The sequence below is a fragment of the Corticium candelabrum genome, chromosome 3 (genome assembly GCF_963422355.1).
Source record: "Corticium candelabrum chromosome 3, ooCorCand1.1, whole genome shotgun sequence".
In the NCBI taxonomy this organism is placed as follows: Eukaryota; Metazoa; Porifera; class Homoscleromorpha; order Homosclerophorida; family Plakinidae; genus Corticium; species Corticium candelabrum.
The window spans coordinates 2,761,468-2,780,086 of NC_085087.1; the positions used below are offsets into that span (position 1 = coordinate 2,761,468).

Sequence of the window (18,619 nt, forward strand, 5' to 3'; positions counted from 1 at the left end):
TCAATGGGAAACATCAGTTCTTGACCGAAAATGACCACGACGTCCTGGGCTACTCAAATGTGATTGAATGGTTCTGAGAATCTCCTTTTCTTGACTCCATTCGTCGATTGAGCTAAGCGGCATACTGTTGTTGAGACATGACCTCTTGTTTAGCCTTTGTATATTAGAATAGTAAATGTGGCGTCACCATTGCAGCTGTAAATACAGTGTAGAAACAGATTGTAGTTGGAGTCTTCTGCGTACACTTGGAATAATCTGGCCAACTCTGACCGTGAGACAAACTGTTTCCCATAGTGCCTTACGGCTGCCGGCTCTTTGGTGACGAGTGTAAACTCAAGCAAATCTCTCCCGCCCCGCAGTTCCCAGGATTGTCACTATGATTGATCAGGAGAATGATGAAGGCGGGAGAGACTGAGTAGAGTCTAACTTCCAATTGGAACAGCGACTGTGAGGAAGTGGGTTACAGCTGGTACGACCCCGTGACGTCTATAGCACATCTGCATCTGACACATGTCTAGCTACAACGACCCGGCCGATCCGTTACACTATGGAGCAATCTACAGCAAAGTTGGCTAGGAGACGCCATCCAACATCCGGGGTATGTGTCATTATACCCTTCATCATGACCGAGACCTGGATTTTCGGGCTAAGGGTATAGTAATCGTTCGATGACCATACGACCATATTTATACTCGATTAGCGCAGATGCAAATGAAGGTATTCCGACCAATAGACGAGAATTAATGTTATTACCAACCAATAGACGAACGTCATCTAGCGATGTCACCATGAGGGTTCACCTCTCTTTGTTTGGTAGCTGTTAGCGAGAATTCGGCCATCGGGCGTCCGTTCTGTACATGCTGTTTAGTTCTTTGCTTTGCAGGTTTAGCACCTAGAAACAACACCTATAGTTTACATTTGCACGTGTATGTTTCTCCAATATCAACCAGGCGTCTAGTTATTTATGAAGCGAAGGTGTGTAATTGTACCTGACTTGTAACATTTTGCTTGTTCCACATTGTTTCTGCATGGTGGTTTTGCAGCCTGACAGCTTGAATTTTTGGTGTGCGTGCCCGAGCGGTCGTGGTGGTGTTGCAAAATCACTAGTGTTGTCTTCAACAGAAATTTGACGCTTGACGGGAATTGCGAAGGGGATCATTTATTGTCCACTAGCATCTCGACCCGGCGTTGCCCGGGTAACATTAGACAGGTGGAGCTAGGGTTACGTATTTTTACATATGCTATGTATTCTAGACAACACTTAATCACCATACGTATGTCTAATAAAGAGAAGAGACTATAGAAATCTTTATACACAATATTCCTAGTCTTGCCTTTTGGTGCAAAGTAATGAAACGTTTTTCGTGCCTAACACGCGAGCACGCTACATAGAACTGTCTATGCGAAAAGCAAGGATTTGTCAAATTCAGTCCAACTTTCTTCAAAGACTGACCTTGAGCTTTGATAATTGATATTGCAAAACTAAGTCTAATGGGAAACTGAAGCTTTCTAAATTCAAATACAGTGTCAGTTGGAATGATTGGTATGTGGGCAAAAAGACGTCTTCACCCTTGAAACTGCCTTTTGGAATCGTCGCTTTGATGACATTGGTGAGTAATGTCTGAACAACCAACCTTGTACCATTGCATAGCCTAGGAGGGTCCCGGTTTCTCAAAAGCAGAATGGGTACACCGATTTTAAGCATCAAGTTGTGTGGTAAAACACCTGGAATTTTTGCAGAGAATTTACAAATTCTGCTGCATAGTTCAATTGTTTTTTCGGAGTCTAAAGCCGAGTCAAAAGATTTGAGGCACTTTTCACTTTTGTTCTCCTAGCAACTTTTGCAACAACTTGAAATTTATGGAATCAAAATCGTCATTTCTTAGTGGACTGACAGGTTCGTTATTTACGCGACAACAGTGTCACTGTGTGACCGCAGTATTATGGTGTCGTTGCAATTGGCACGCGCTAGTTAATTGGAAACCACGCACTCGTCAAGCAGACGTCAGCGTGACTGTAATAACAACAGATATCCCATGACAGACTTGGCTACACTCGATATCAATAGAGCGAAACCCAGGCATGAAACGGATATTCTCGTGGCATGTGCATAAAGATCGGAAATTCGAAGTCGCACCGCGGTCACATCCTGGCGAGATTTCACTCGGGGATGGACTCCTCGACAAGGGACAGTCTAGATACCGAAGCGTGCGTTTGCATTGTGGTGTGGAAAACAGTCTTCATGTACGGTTTCGTGGCGATCGGCCTAGCACTTTTGGCGTGATTGATGTTACAGACAGACAGACAGATCAAACTTTTATAGATATCTAGATGAGAGCGTCTGTTTGTCGAACAAGACGGCTCGGCTGATCTGTAAGTACGCTAGTGCGACTATGTTTGTTACGGTATCCAAAGTCAGAGCGAACAGACACATAATCTACATGTGCACGTTCATGTTTCCAACATTAATGTTTTGTTTTGTCTCTGGAGTCACCTCATTACAGAAACCGAAATAGTGGTTAGAGTTTAGACGGATAGCTGTGTAAATATAATGTATAGTAGGCGTAATAAACACCACGTGAGGGGATTTTCCATGGTGTCAAATGCATGAGCGTTTGTGCCTCTTGCCTTACATTGTGTACACATGTCTTAGTGCCATGTGGTGTGCACGTACACTAGCCGAAGGTTTAGCACTCTATAGTGCGTCTCTCTTCTTATTATGTGTCGTTACTCCCCTCCGTTATTATGTGTTGGTTTGCCCTGCATAGACAGGTGGGGTCTTCACCCCCATCTGGGCGCAAACCAACCCTGCAAATGAGCCCAGCTGGATACATGTTTCGGTGTAGTCCACACGGCGATTATTAATGACTTTTAGCCAATTCGATATAGATCTAGGGCGAGTTCGATTAGGCTTTTCCAGCCTCTTCCAGAAGAGGCTCCGTGTGCACGCCTCTTTTCCAACTTCTACAGTTCTGCCGCTGTAGTCGAGAGATCCAATCGACTCTGCTGCGACTCCTCGGGAAGAGGCCAGACACAGCCGATCGAACACACCTCTAGATTGCAGGCATTACAGTGACCGTGAACTCGCTACAACACGTCTAGTCGATATCAATGACTGCCAGGAAAGTACTGAACGTCATCGTCAACGGACCGTTCGCCAGACCACAGAAACTCCCCAACACTGAAAGGAGTCACAGTCTTATGGACATACTTGGAGAAACATGAGAAAGAAAGAGAGACAAGTTTCATAATTTACTGTCGTCACTGGGGTTTGAACCCTTGAACTATGAAGTGGTAGCCATTGTCGCTGACCATTAAGCCACAGCGGTGACTAATATTATGTCGTGCTCAACCAGATCATTCTGGTTTGTAAAGTCTATTACAAGTACCGGAATCAAACCCTGCTTCAGAAGTACTTAGACCATCACGGCTGTCTAGAAAGAAGACATGACTTTACGAAGGATCCGAGTAGATCCTAGAAGCACTGTTTTCTGTAAGTGCTGCAGGTTGTGATGACCTGGAATAATGTCCAGCCACCGTGCAATACCTGCGTGCGCTGTGCCCAAGGCTCCCAAGACTACCGGAACCACCAGTGTTCGACAATGCCACATGCGGCTTATCTCCACTCGCAAGTCGCTGTACTTCGCCAACTTCTCAGCATGTTTCTTGCCAATGTTGCCATCAGCAGGACAGCTGATATCAATAAGAAGACAAGTGCTTGTCTTTCTATTTCTGAGACAGATGTCTGGACGATTGGCTTTGATCTTCCTGGCAGTGGGGATGGTGGTATCCCACATCATAGTAATGTCATCCGTCTCTACAAGCCTATCAGGATGATGCCGGTACCATCTGCTCTCCACTGAAACCCCAAAATGGCGACAAACATCCCAGTGAATGATGGAGGCCACCTGATTGTGTTGATCAGTGTAGTTCGTCCTTGCCAAAGCACTACAGCCTGCCACAATGTGGTCAACTGTTTCCAGGCCTACACTGCACATGCGGCAAGTAGGACTGACATCACGATGTAGAATCTTGCGTTCATAATGCCGAGTCCGAAGAGCTTGGTCTTGAGCAGCAACAACCAGTCCCTCAGTTGCAGCAGGAAGATTCGCTGCCTTTAGCCATCCGTAGGTCTCTTTCATGTCCACAGGCGGTTGCTCAGTGAGACGACGATACTGCCCGTGCATAGGCTTCCCGTTCCAGGATCGCACACGAAGAGAACTGCAACACGTACAGTAATGTCTCGCATCTGTTTCAAGCGCTTGCTCGAAGCCACCTTCAACCGAGATGGATGCATTCCTGTGTAAGTTCTGCGACTTGCCGTCCGAAGCAAGACTCTTCCGCAGCTGTGCAGTAAACCGACAAGCCATGAGCTTGATCGAGTGTAAAGATTTTCCAGAGTCACACTCCCGTATCATCTGCATGAAAGAATCAGAACTGTCAGCAAGGTAACAGTTCAGCCTCACAATACAAGATTGATATGTCGACTCAATCTGTTGTAACCCCCTACCCCCATCACTGCAAGGAGCGTACAGTCGGTCAACGTCTGCAGCAGGATGTTGGACACCGTGCATAGAGAGGAGGTTTCTGGTCCGTCGATCGAGCCGCTTATTATTATGTGTCGCTATACCCCTCCATAATGGGCAAGTGGGGTCTTTACCCCCATCTGGGCGCCCACCAACCCGGCAGGTGAGCCCAGCGGGGTACATGTTTCCGTGTAGTCCATACGGCGATCAATGACTAGCCAATTTGATATAGATTGCAGGCATTACGGTGACCGCGTACTCGATGCAGCTCGCCTAGTGGATATCAACGACCACCAGGAAAGCACTGGACGTCATCGTCAACGGACCGTTCGCCAGACCACAGAAACTCCCCATATTATTATTATTATTATTATTACTATTATTATTATTATTTGGCGTCGCCGTTGCTAATTAATTAAAGAGTAGTTTTTCGGACCCCATTCAGCTTTGCACATAAATGTAGCAGAAAACCTTCTCCACTGAGAGAAGGACTTCAGTCAACAGACCCCTCACTTCCTACTGTAACTCTACATATTAATTTTGCTAATAATCTTGTCAAAATTCCAATATCTTGTAAAGGCAGTGTGCGCGTGCGTATTCATGCGCACTAACTGTATTTTGAGTTGTATGAATATCAATAAATCATATCACATATAGCTAAAGCAACTCAATATCATGCCAGCTTACAACTGTGGATAAACTATACCACATGGTTGTAGTTTTCGAACTAAATTACTTCAACCACAACTTTGCTAGATTTGGTGTCCTGTGTAGCACACGTAGACCTTCTTCACAATACTGGAATCGTCTAATCATTAGCCTATCGACCCATTCCCGTTTGGTGAAAACCTTATTCGCCCCAAGCCAGACGCTGTACCGGCGATTGTCCCTAGCAATGACGTTGACGGGCTTCTTGAACTCTCGTCGCAATCTTATCGGAAACTTATCGTACATTGTAGTCCCACCACACAAGAGCACGGAGCCGTAGAGCTGAGCTTGTATCTCTTTGACTTGAGACTCGACGGTTCGGATTACCGCGTGCTGAATTCCCATTCCGGGATTGTCAAAATGACTCGGCTGAAACAGGCCATCTGTGCATGTAACATGTTGAAGACGTAGACAGATTTGCTAACACGACAAAGTTTTATAATCAAACAAAAATCCGTTTACTTCGTCAAAGGTCAGTGGGTAGTTGGGACACTCAATTTTTTGCATTGTAATACTCATGTTTCTAATTTTTTTATTTAACTTTTTATTTATTCTATATTTTTTATTATAAAAATAAACAATTAATAAAAAATTAATTTTAAAATTGAAATTTAAAATACGAATTTTTAAAGTTACATTTAAATATCAATTTTACGCTTTAAAATTGAAATTTTAAATTTAAATTGAAGATTCTTATTTTCGATTTCTAAGTTTACATTTATATGATTTGATTTTAAAGCTTAACTTTAATTAATGCTGTACAATTTTAAAAATTAAAAATTACAGTTAATAGTTTAATATTTATGCTTTACAATTTTAAAAATTAAGAATAAAATTGAAACTTGAATTTTGAAAAGCGTAAAAATTAACAGTTAAATAAACAATTTGTAATTGAAAATATAAAGCATCGTTGTCTGTTTTATAATTAAAATCAACAACAAGAATTGGAATGGTTGTCTATATATGGAGTCTGGGAGGGTCGATATGCATATCTAAGTTTGCATCGAGCGGGAGGGGTCAATCTATTTTTAGAAGTAGTCATTTGAACGGACAGTTGCCGGTTAGTGGAAATGTAAGAAAGACGGGAAGAGTGCTATTAGAGGAGAGGGAGCGAGAGAGAAGAGTGTATTAGAGAGGAGGGGAGAGGAGGACAGCCAGAGTATAGTCTCGCGTAGCCAGATTCGAACACCTCGTCAGGGCGGAGTGATACATTTGCTTGCGTTTAGTTAGTAAACCAAAAGAGTAATCTATTGTCTTTCTGCGTGTCTGACTGCGCCGTGTAGTCCGCATATTGGAGGCTTGAAATTCCTGCACGCGTCCATGACAAAGTCAGATACGTGAATATCTAGTGCAATGCAACAATTTGAATGGCTTGATCAACTACCCACTGACCGTCTAGCCAAGGATATAACTTACGTGACTACGAAATACGTCAGAAGAAACGTCAATGACCTCAGCAGATCTTCTCAAACTTGTTGAATCGATAGCTCTAACGTCTACGCGTCCATACTTCTCTTTTATTTTTCTGATTTCAGCAACATGATGAAGGTTTGTAGGGTCTAGAAAATAGTGTCCTGTATTTTGTAATTCTGACATAAGTTTCATTGTAACATCCCGACCGCCGTAGTTAAGTATGACGTCGTTTGGAAGACGTTCACAGTTGTGAAACGGTACAATGGAGGTAATCAGGTCGCCGCAGTCTACAATGACGCCCGTCGGTGTGCCGTGCCAAATCAGTGAGAACGAAGATTCATTGTCGAAGTACACTCCACTCGTTTTACTTTGCTCAAACAGAATTTCTATCATTTCTTTTCGCTCTGATTCGACATTCAGTTCGCTTTCAGCGACCACGAAGTACGGGACGATGGTATCTTCTAGATTAATTTTCAATTTATCCATTGATTGTCTCCACAGCTATAAAGAGATAAAGAATAAACCCGTACTCAGTTTTTGAAGCGTTATTTAATAGAATAAAAGTTTAACTCTTTATCGTAGTCACATTGCACTCACACACGAAAAGAGATGCAGTAACATTCAGACTCGTTGAACTAATAAGTTGAACGCATAAACCGATAGGTAGCCGAAACTGCAGATCCTGCCAATTCTGAATGAAATATTATTGTACGTCTTGATGTATTTTCAACACACGGAACCATAGGAAATCACTCCGAATCAGAGAATCACATGCATGGAATCACACGCAAGGAATCACAGGAGTCCGCGTGCAGGAAATATTACACGAGAAAACAAGAAATCACAAATTTATAAAGATTCATTTTATTAGACAAAATGCACAGACTTTGATTAGGCAAGCTAAGAGTTTACCCTCTAGAGAATTTGATATGGATCAATGGCCATTAGGAATCAAGCGAAATATAAAAGCCACGTTTATCAACATTTCTTGCTTCAATAATTACTAAATTATCCTTGAGCTGCCTGTATGTAATTGGTTTAACTAAAATCTAAATTATAGAGCTGTTTAGCCTGATGTATAAATTTTGCGATAGTGTATGTTATAATAATGTAGATGTTATGCATGTAGTAGCATGCACATGTGCAGGGCTCTGTGGAAGATAAGTCTTCGGGCTGAACAGTGTTACCTGCATCATCACATCACATCACACCGTTAAAATCACCGTCACTCATTAATTGTGCCACGTATACAGTCTAGATTAAATTGTATACACCAAAATATGTATACAGCGTAGGAATAAAAGTAAAAGTTGAGTAAAGTAAAAATTCTAACTTTTAGGCAATTGAGTCTAAACTGCTTGTCGTATCTCTTCAACACTACTCACTTACTATATTGTATCTCGACATTCAGGTGTAATATTTTGACTTACGTCCATCCAACAATGTCGTTTCATAAGAGGTCTAGTCTGCTTTGCAGGCCCGCTCTCTATCCGTTCTTTTTCGTAAAGAAAATGGTGTGGTAGGACGGAATTCGTTTCAGTACATGGCAATGTCACCGTAGGAAGCACTCTATTGCCGCTAAACCCAGCTTTGAAAAAGTCTGTTCCGTTGTCCATAATAACAATTAGAGGCCACTCCATAACGCAACTTAATGTGAATTAAGACAAATGCCGGTATGCAAGAATGACTCGGCGAATGACTGAGTACAACCCACCCATTTTGACCATATTTGGAATTTTTCTTGACCACGTTTGTTCTAGAACCATCGCTTGCATGTGCTGCATGCAGATGCGAGAACCAGTTAGGCCAGACCGACCATTATTTATGCTTGAATATATGGACATGAAAATCAGACTGACCGACCGAATAAGCTTCCAGGCAATTTCACGAACAGTTATCTGTTTGTTTATGGCAGTATAATTCAAGACTGATTAGTGACTATCTACCTAATTATTATGACTTAGACTCTTTGTGCTTCCGTTCTTAGGGCGGATATGTGTTATCTGTGTTATCTGTATTATATACAAATATATATATATATATATATATATATATATATATATATATATACAACTATTTAATTATGTATTTTTTATTTACAGACATAAAATTTCCCCATCCCGACATTCTCAACAACTCAAATAAGCATGCCCCAACTACGTACAGCATCTATCTCTAATTCAACGTTATGTAACCAATCTAGCATTATATGACCATAATTTCACAGATAATTTTTGTAATGAATTGTTTAATTCAAGACTTTGAAAACATCATGTGAATCATTGCAGAAATTCTCGAAGCTATAGAGTGTATGGTGTCCAGAGACCGAGAGTTTCCACAGCAAGTGAATAAATCATAAAATATACCACCAGCTGCCGTAACTCTGTCAGCGTGACGAAAGTCTTTGCAAGCTTCCGCAGCTTCTGCAGCAGCTCCTGCATTGCTGGCAGCTCTAATAATGAATGAAGGTTGCAGGCTGTTGGCTGCTGTTACATCGAAGAAGCTTGAGCGACCCAGAAGAAATTAGGATGAAAATATATCATCAGGACGACTGTTGTCATAGCCAGAACAACGTTGTTCCTTTCTCGCATGCTTGTTGTAAATCACTTCGTAAAGAGCGTCGTGGCGTTTGATCTGGACAGGACCGTGACCGCAGCTAACCAAATGATCGTCAAAAGGTCAAGAACTTGACCACAGACACATTTCAATGACGATGGTGGAAACCGGAATAGAGGGATTCCTAGCCAAAAAAAGTATTGCAATCACGAACTCATGTGGCGACATAGCGAGGCTTAGGTTTGGGTTGGTAATGCTCGCAACCAGGCACCAGCATGAGTAGTAGCAATAGTGTTTAATCTTGCTCTATCCATAAGACTAGTAATCTCTTTCAAGGATGAGGCTATAATGGAGTTAATAATAGATCTAATGTTGCGTTGTGATGATGGTCTGAGATTACATAACGGAGGGCGATCACCGAGTTGTTTGAATAGACGAGATTGTGCTTCATCTTTTCCAAAAATCTTGGACTCTGATTGCAACTTGACCTGATTTATTTTGGCATATAAATACACTAGCTCACTGGCCCGTTTTACACAAGGAATATTAGATTAAAAATAAAAGTAATGATTACGTGACATTTAGAGCATGTGATGTTCTTGTGGCACAGCTCAGAAAATTGAGATAACAAAATGGACACTATAATATAACAAACGACTGAAGAAAAACGTGGAAACAGTCGCTGAACAACATCCACTGCTAGCACGTGCAGACTCAGCGATACTTACTCGTAGGATGTATACACTAGTGTCTTACAGCAAGCATAGCATTGCTCATGCTCACGGCGAATTTGCATCAAAAACTTTAATTGGACTGGCTCTAATACATTTAGCTACGCTATCGTAAATGCTTTTTGAAATATATTAAAACATCGATAACTTGCTTTTAATTAACTAAAAGACATTGCAAGTGTATCACACCGTTTTGCAAATTCAAAAATATCTAATTGCATATCAACAAGGTCTTCGAGGCGACCCCGACTAGCGACCACTACAAATAATGTGACAAAGTAGACTGGTTACTGTACTGGTTTTCATTCTCACATTTCTTCTACAATTGTGCACATTGCATGACTTCTTACTTATAGTCAACTTAAGTATAGTCATGCCAATCTCCACATCAAACCCAATCTCTTAGCAATGAAACTTGCTGGCAATAAAATACTACCTAAATCTAGAGAGAGTTGAAACTGTTTCAAACCGGTTTAAAGTCGGCTTATTTAGCGCTGTAGTGTAGAAAACCGATCTACGTAAACCGTCTCAGGAACCAAAGTAATTTGATACCTATTTGTGTTCGTTTAGCGTGCGTACTTGAAACTATGCAAATAGTTAATCGCACTAACGCCAAAAATATCGCACAAGTTTAATACGCGCAAATCTGGAAGCATGCACATTGAGTTTGACACTGCACCAGATCAAAATTGACTGTTGTACTAAAATGATGTTTATGTTGCTTAACCTTGTGAACTAAAATACCACACACTGCGAGTGCACACTATTATTCCTAGCTAACCTCATCTACACACCAACCGGTCTTATGCGTGGAGAAGTGTATATATCAAAACTAACTTGCTATACAAATTTGTATATGTATATATATATGCTGTATATATATATGTATGTATACATGTATGTATGTATAAAAATAGACCACGATCAATGAACGAGGGCTAGCAGTTTGTGCTATGTACAGTGTGTGCGTGAGTGTTCAACAACTCTATTTTAATTTGAATACAACATCTCTAAATGATTATGTGTACATATCAACTCATCATCATGCTCACAAATACTGTAGATACCGCTTTTTATAGTTTTCGAACTAAATTAATTCAATGGCTATTGTACCACAACTTTGCTAGATTTGGTGTCTTGTCTACCACTCGTAGACCTTCTTCACAATACTGGGATCGTCTAATCATTAACCTTTCGACCCATTCCTGTTTGGTGAAAACCTTATTCGCTCCAAGCCAGACACTGTATTTGCGATTATCTCTAGCAATGACGTCGACCGGTTTTTTGAGCTCTACCTTCTTCCAGTCTTCTATTTCTTGCGACAATCTTATCGGAAACGTATCCAACATTGTAGTGCCACCGCACAAAAGCACGGAGCCGTAGAGCTGAGCTTGTATCTCTTTGACTTGTGACTCGACGGTTCGGATTACCGCGTGCTGAATTCCCATTGTAGGATTGTCAAAATGACTCGGCTGAAAAAGACCTTCTGTGCATTGAATATGTTCAAGACGAATATGAATTTTCTAACGCGACAAAGTTTGATAATCAAACAAAAATTCGTTTACTTTGTCAAAGCCTAAGAACGCTAATAGATAACTTACGTGATCACCAAATACTTCAGTAGAAACGTCAATGACCTCAGGACGTCTTCTCAAACTTCTCTCATCGTTAGCGTCTACGCGTCCATATTTCTCTTTTATTTTTCTAATTTCAGAAATATGAGAAAGGTACGTAGGGTTTAGAAAATAGTGTCCTGTATCCTGTAAGTTTGACACAAGGCTCATTGTAACATCCCGACCGCCGTAGTTAAGTACGACGTCATTTGGAAGACGTTCACCGTTGTGAAAGGGTACGATAGAGGTAATCAGGTCGCCGCAGTCTACAATGACGCCTGTGGGTGTGTCGTGCCAAATCAGTGAGAACGAAGATTCCTTGTCGATGTAGACTCGTCTCGTTTTACTTTGTTCAAACAGAATTTCTACCATTTCTTTACGCTCTGATTCGACATTCAGTTCGCTTTCAGCGACCACGAAGTCCGGGACTTTGTGAACACCTTTAATATTAATTTTCAATTTATCCATTGACTGTCTCCACAGCTAGAGAGACAAAGAAAGAAGACTTACTCGAAAGATCGGTTTTGCATAAAGCGTACATCTTAATTAAATTGATATGAAAGAAACGCGTATACTCCCTACCACAGTCACACAGTCACTCACACAGGAATTAAAACGCAAACTCGTTTAATAAATTGAACGCATGAACAGTTAGGTAACCAAAACCGCAGAAGTCGCTATTTCTGAATAGAAAATATGTTAAACTATTATTAGTCTTTTATGTATATTCTAAACACACAAAATATTATATATATAGAAAATTATACGGAGACAGAGAATCTTGTGGAATTACATGCTAGCAACCACAGGAATCCCCATGCATGCATGCAGGAAATATGCCACGAAACCACAAGGAATCACAAATGTATAAAGATTGATTTAATTAATTAAGCAAAATGCAAGGACATGGGTAAGGTTTGAGTAAGCAAGCTGTTTGACATGAATCAATAGGAATTACGCAAAATATAAAAAATGTTATCTAAATTTTTTGCGTAATAGTTTCATTAACCTTAAGCTGCATGTATGTAATTAGTCTGAGCAGAATTTACCTATATGTAATATCATTATAAAGTGGTCTAGTTTTAGTGTATAAATTTTGTGCAAATGTATGTTGTAGTAACTTAATCTAGATGTTACACATGTAGTATACTACATACGCATGTGCAATGCTCTGTGCATAAGTCTGACTGAACAGTGTTACCTGCATCATCACATCACATGACATCGTTCATTAAATCACTCTAGCTAAAACGCGTTAAAAGTTAATGCTAAAAATTCATCATTAATTGTGCCACATATGATCTAGATTAATTAAGTGTAGACAAATAAATATATATACAGCATGTGAAAGTTGAGTGAAATGAAAAATTGTTTTTGGAGAAATTCTAACTCTCAGGCAATCGAGTCTACACTGCATGGCATATTATCTACTACATGCAATACCCACTATATTGTATTTATATAATATAAACATTATGGTGTAATATTTTGACTTACGTCCATCCAATATTGCCGTTTCATAAGAGGTCTAGTTTGCTTTGCAGGCCCGCTCTCTATCCATTCTTTTTCGTAAAGAAAATGGCGTGGTACTGGTAGGACGAAATCCGTTTCAGTACATTGCAATGTCACCGTAGGAAGTACTCTATAGTCGCCCAACCCAGCTTTGAAAAAGTCGGTTCCGTTGTCAATGATAGCAACCAAGACAGGACACTCCATTACGCAACACAATCTGAAGACAAATGCCGGTATGCAAGAATGACTCGGCGAATGACTCAAAATACGGCCCACCCATTTTGACTATATTTGGAATTGTTCTTGACCACGTGTTTATGCAAATTTTGTTCTACAACCATATTTGCACTGCGATAACCAGTTAGGCCAGACCAACTAAATTTTGTCTTTGATGCTCGGATATTTGGACATGAAAACTCGGCTGACCAACCGGAAAAAATTAAAAGTAATAATCATGTGACATTGTGAGCATCCGGTGTTGTTGTGGCACAGCGAATTTAGGCATCAAATTAATAATGATTAAACAAAGTCATTTTTTATAATTTTATTTTTAATGTATATAATCTTAACTCTACGACGCAGATACATTAACTTGCAGACTAACAATAATCAAAGACAAATTGTAACATTAAATAAACATTTATTCGCCAAAGAAATTCAATTTTAATTTACTTTTTAAATTGAAAATTGAATGGACGTTTCATACACAGATAGAATACGATATCGGTTTTTATCTCACGTTTCTTCAAATATGCACATGTATAACACCTAGAGTTAGGTATAGTCATACTACATCAACTAAATCTTGCTGGCGACAAAATGCACTTGATTCCCATTTTTATTTGCTAAAATGTCTACACTGATTCTTCTTGTTGTTCGACGTCTTTAATTAAAACTACTGTATGAAGTCTTTCCGCAGTCTACTTGCGACCACAACTGCTTGTTTGCAAATATGTTTTTGAACATGTGGCCATGCAGAGATGCGTCAATTGCAGTGTATGAAAACAGGTCAATTGAAGTCTACATATGTACTACATATAGAGTGTTGAAACGGTTCAAACCGGTTTGAAAATCAGATTTTATCTAAATCGGTTCATGTGTAAAGCTAGCGCTGTAGTAAACTGATTTAGGTAAAACGTTTAAAAGTTTTTTGTATTTGCTTTAGCGCGCGTACTTGAAAACATGTAAATAATAAACTATCAAAATATCGCCCAAAATTAACACGCGCACAACTGAAAGCATGCACATTGAGTCTGACAGTGCATCAGATTAATTTTTTTATTAAAATTATGTTTATGATGCAAAACCTTGTGAACTAAAAGACCACACACTGCGAGTGTACACTATTATTAACTTCAACCATACACTTACCGGTCTAGTGCATGGAGAAGTACATACAGTGAACCTCAGATCCGATGTAGTTATCTGGAGGCTTTAGTGTATAAACCAAAATTCAAGTAGAAATGGTCTAAATAAACTACCGTGTGCGCGAGTGTTTAATACCAACCTGCATATCTGAATAATACAGCAAATCTGAATAATTAACGTAGATACTATACATGAAACATTATTCTGACAAATGAATATATCGATTCAATCTCCGACAGTATATATATATATATATAGAGTAGAATATTACTCACGGCGTGCTGCTGGAAAAGTACAAGTGCGCTGCTCTGTTTCGTTCGTCTCTACAAACCCCCACTCCGTATTCATGATACTGCGCTTTGCTAATCAAAACTTGACTAATGCATTCCTCCTTCTTTGCGAATTCGTTCGCTCCAAGCCAAACGCTGTGTTCACGATTCTTGTTAGTAATGACGTTGACAGGTCTAGGAAACTTCTCGAGAGCGTCGAATTGCATCGCAATTCTGTCTGCAAACGATGTTAACAGTGTGCCGCCACCACACAAGAGCACGGATTGGATGAGCTCTTCTTGTATCGATTCGATTTGCGTCTCAATGGCTTTGCACAGCGCGTCTTGAATTGCCATAGCACTGCTGTAAAAGCACATAGGCTGAAACAAACCATCCGAGGCATAGAAAGTCTCGAGCCTAAGGACGCAATCCTAAAATTCACAAATCAGCGATTATTTTATAATAATTAGACAGTTTATTTAGTGGCGGATCTAGACTGTAACTCACCAGGCGAGGCGCGCACCTCTCGTTCTCGAGCAGGCAGTAGTTATCTATGTAGTAGTTATGTATGTATTTGAGCATTCGCAGACTGTCTATAACTTATTGATATTGGTCATTTTCCGTACCCTTACACTGTCATGATTAGCTAATCAGGAGCAGAGACAGGGGCGTAGACTAACCTTTGAAAATGGGAGGCTAAACTTTATGATGTTACGGGACACGTCTACTTTTTATAGACACGCCTACTTTTATTAGACCGAACTAGCCCATGCCACGCTACGCCCCTAGCCTAAATTGGATTATCTTTTACGTGGTGATAGGAAATTGTAGGTCCAAGCTTATTTTTTGTGACTTCAAACCAATGACAATGATAATTAATTATTATATGGTAGTTATCAGTTTGACAAGAAGGTTGACTGTTTTGTTGAGAAATATCATGCACTTAGAGACACAGGCCGTCTATTGTCTGCGATACTAACAGAAGCTCATTGTCTGACAGACTGACTGAGACTATTTGCTTATATAGTGTGTATATAACACCTGGCATTAGACATACTTCCACAAGTAACTTACCTTTTCAGGGACTAGTTCACAAGGAACTATAAATGGCTTATTATGTTTATCTGTCCAACGTCTTCTCTCCCAAATTTGTACGTATCCAAATTTCTCTTTGATCTTTCTCAGTTCCTCAAAATGTTTAGGATTTTTAGAGTCCAACTCGTGGTAACCGTTTCTAGATAGATTTTTGAAAAGTTTTAGAGTAACATTCCGACCGCCGTAGTTAAGTAGACGGTTATTCGGAAGACGTGTACCGTCGTAAAAAGGTACAACAGACGTGATGTAGTCACCACAATCTACAATAACTCCCGTCGGTTTGCGATGCCAAATGAGTGAGAATGCGGATTCGTTGCCGATGTAGAGTGCCGGCGTTCGGAATTCTTCAAACATAATTTCTTCCATTTTTTCAACGTCTGATTCGGTGTGCATCTCGCTTTCAGCGAGGACGACGTTGTGTTCGAATGGATGAATCTTCAGTTTACTTATCGCGTTTTTCCACATCTAAACAATAAAGAAATATTATTATTTATTATTCAAGGATTGTGTTTTGAAGTTGAGCTTTAATGTAAAATTAGATTTAAACTGTAATGGTCAGCCCCGGATCCAGAAATTTTTGAAAGAGTAAATTGACCTGCTAGCAGTTATTTATAGCATTGCTAATTTTCTCTTTTCTAATAAAATTATATAAAATTATGAAACCATGCCTATTGGAAAATAGGGATTGCAACCCCCTGAACCCCCATCTGCATCCACGCCTGAATGTACTTACAGACAACAGTACAATAGATATGATATTATTGCAAATGTGTCACAGTGCATAAATGCAACAAAATTTTAATGGGCTGCAAATAGATAAGAATCAGACCCAGAAAATGTGTTGTCTTTTACAAGATTAATGTGCATTTTCACAAAATATTTAGAAATGGTTAATTCTAGGAACATATCCAATATTCACTGCTTTAAAATCATTTTTTGTTGTTGCAAAGAATAAATAGTTGCTATTTACTTGACTATTAACGTTTCGTGTTATGAGTAAGCAAAAAGGATTTGTTTGTCAAATAACGAAAGTAATTATAATCTGGATTACAAAATGTGGATGTTTTGATGGTCGTGTCAAGACTATTAGCATCACTCATTGCACATAAATTGCATCCTTGTTCACCATCATTTTCCGTACTGTGCTGCAGTGTGCACGAAACCTCGAAAGACAACTCAATGTCAAATATGCGACATCTGCTCGACCAATGATATCTATGCGGACCTTTCCCCGTAGCGAAGCTATACATCTTTTGTCAAATCAATTCGTGTTATTACCGTAATACGGGCTTCGTGCAAGGCGATAGAAGAAAATGGCGCCAATGTTAATTAAGCTTCGCGAAATGTTGGCAAGTGCAATGATGACAGTTCGTGTCGTCAACCGCGGCCAGTCTTTGCATCGACCGTGTTCTCTCTAGAGGTTCATATCGGTTGTTTGACTATCGTTCCTTATAAATTTACAAGATATAGCTGATTTTGCTAAGGCATGCATACTCTTTCGACTCACCTCTCTCAGAGAATCAACGTTTTGGTAAGATTTACGTCGTGCCAGGTCTTCGGTGGCAAGAAAAAGACGTACCGTATCGTACATGATAGCACTAGAGTGCGTAACCACGCTAGGAAGCTTTTCGTCTCCGCTCATTCCAGCTTTCAAAACTCCTGTTCCGTTGTCAATAATTAGTGTCGAAGAACGTCGACTTGCCATAGCTGTATCGCAACGCAATCTGAAGACAAATGGCACCAGGCGATATGATCCGACGAATGACTTAGTCTACGCACGAGTCGAACGTGTTTGCAGATTTGCGCGCGAATCAAGCGTGTTTGCAGCTTCATGTAAGATTGCTTAAACGCTTTTGCAGCTTCGTGCACGTTTGCGCGAACGCGCGTGTGCAGCTTCGTGCATGTTTGCCAGAACGTGTTTACGGTATGGGCTAAAGGTTTGTTCGAACGTGTTTGCAGCTTCATGCAAGTGCCTTGAAAGTGACAAAATCGATTTTAGAGCTTCGTGTTTACAGCTCTGTCGTCCCCTGTCATCATCTGAAGAAAGGCAACATTTTATTAATGAGAATTCGTAGAATATTGATCTTGCGTTTCGTTTGAATGTGCATATGAGCTTAAAATAGATTCTGTTCGTCGTCAAACATGTAGTTACTTTGCGGCATTTCCCAACGACGATGGTGGTAATGGAGAAGCGCTATATTGGTGGTATAGCTCTAGGGAATAAAATTTCGATAGATATACAGAGTCATGCAATTACAGCAAACGGATACAAACAGGTAAAGTTGGTAATATTTGATCAATATAATTTTGTTCTTTACTTTATAATAGCCACTAATGGCATAAAATTTCTACTGTTATAGGCCGTTTGGTAACAAGAGCCATGCATGCAGATCACTAGCTAATATAGCATAACATTTGACCAACTAAGAATACTTATTGATTATCTTAGGGTGTACAGTACCAGATATGCACAGAGTCTTGTGTACTCTGAAAGGACCGACGTCTCCGTAACGCGGGATTGTCTTTGCGTCAAGCTTACATGCAGTGACATTGCTAACGCTAAACCATAGACGTCGGCGTTTCTGAAATCAACCGTCACTACGCTAGGCATGCATGGGTATTATTGGTTCATGGTCATCTTCATCAGCAAGGAATTCGAGTTTCTAGAATAAAGGTAAGAGAAAGTTTGGCACTTGACAATTCCTTGTTGACCCAGGAAGTGTTGCTCTATAAGATGGGCATACACTGCATGGTGCAAACGCGGACTTAGAATATGAGAGACCTTAGGCATTGTGTCACATTGATGTTTTTTGCATGCTCTGATTAGT

At 40.1% G+C, this 18,619-nt stretch overlaps 3 protein-coding genes across 4 annotated transcripts; all 3 read right to left on the reverse strand.

Annotated features, from left to right (window-relative positions):
* Nucleotides 1–5,119: 5,119 nt before the first annotated feature.
* Nucleotides 5,120–8,271, reverse strand: LOC134177391 (actin-like). 2 transcript variants are annotated; one of them, XM_062644169.1, is made up of 4 exons: nucleotides 8,078–8,271; nucleotides 6,854–7,148; nucleotides 6,651–6,793; nucleotides 5,120–5,654 (listed from the first exon to the last, which is right to left on the reverse strand). In XM_062644169.1, exons 1-4 carry the CDS (start codon nucleotides 8,261–8,263, stop codon nucleotides 5,259–5,261), a joined length of 1,020 nt encoding a protein of 339 aa, XP_062500153.1. In that variant the 5' UTR covers nucleotides 8,264–8,271; the 3' UTR covers nucleotides 5,120–5,258. The 2 variants fall into 2 exon arrangements, with proteins under 2 accessions (XP_062500153.1, XP_062500152.1); XM_062644168.1 differs by having other exon boundaries at nucleotides 6,651–7,148.
* A 2,635-nt stretch (nucleotides 8,272–10,906) lies between these two features.
* On the reverse strand, nucleotides 10,907–13,263 carry LOC134177575 (actin-like). The gene is made up of 3 exons (XM_062644351.1): nucleotides 13,045–13,263; nucleotides 11,536–12,030; nucleotides 10,907–11,457 (listed from the first exon to the last, which is right to left on the reverse strand). The coding sequence occupies exons 1-3, from the start codon at nucleotides 13,261–13,263 to the stop codon at nucleotides 11,032–11,034; spliced, it is 1,140 nt and encodes a 379-aa protein (XP_062500335.1). The 3' UTR covers nucleotides 10,907–11,031.
* A 1,435-nt stretch (nucleotides 13,264–14,698) lies between these two features.
* LOC134177576 (actin-like) lies at nucleotides 14,699–17,496 on the reverse strand. Its single transcript, XM_062644352.1, has 3 exons — nucleotides 17,299–17,496; nucleotides 15,771–16,256; nucleotides 14,699–15,127 (listed from the first exon to the last, which is right to left on the reverse strand). The coding sequence occupies exons 1-3, from the start codon at nucleotides 17,494–17,496 to the stop codon at nucleotides 14,699–14,701; spliced, it is 1,113 nt and encodes a 370-aa protein (XP_062500336.1).
* Nucleotides 17,497–18,619: the final 1,123 nt, after the last annotated feature.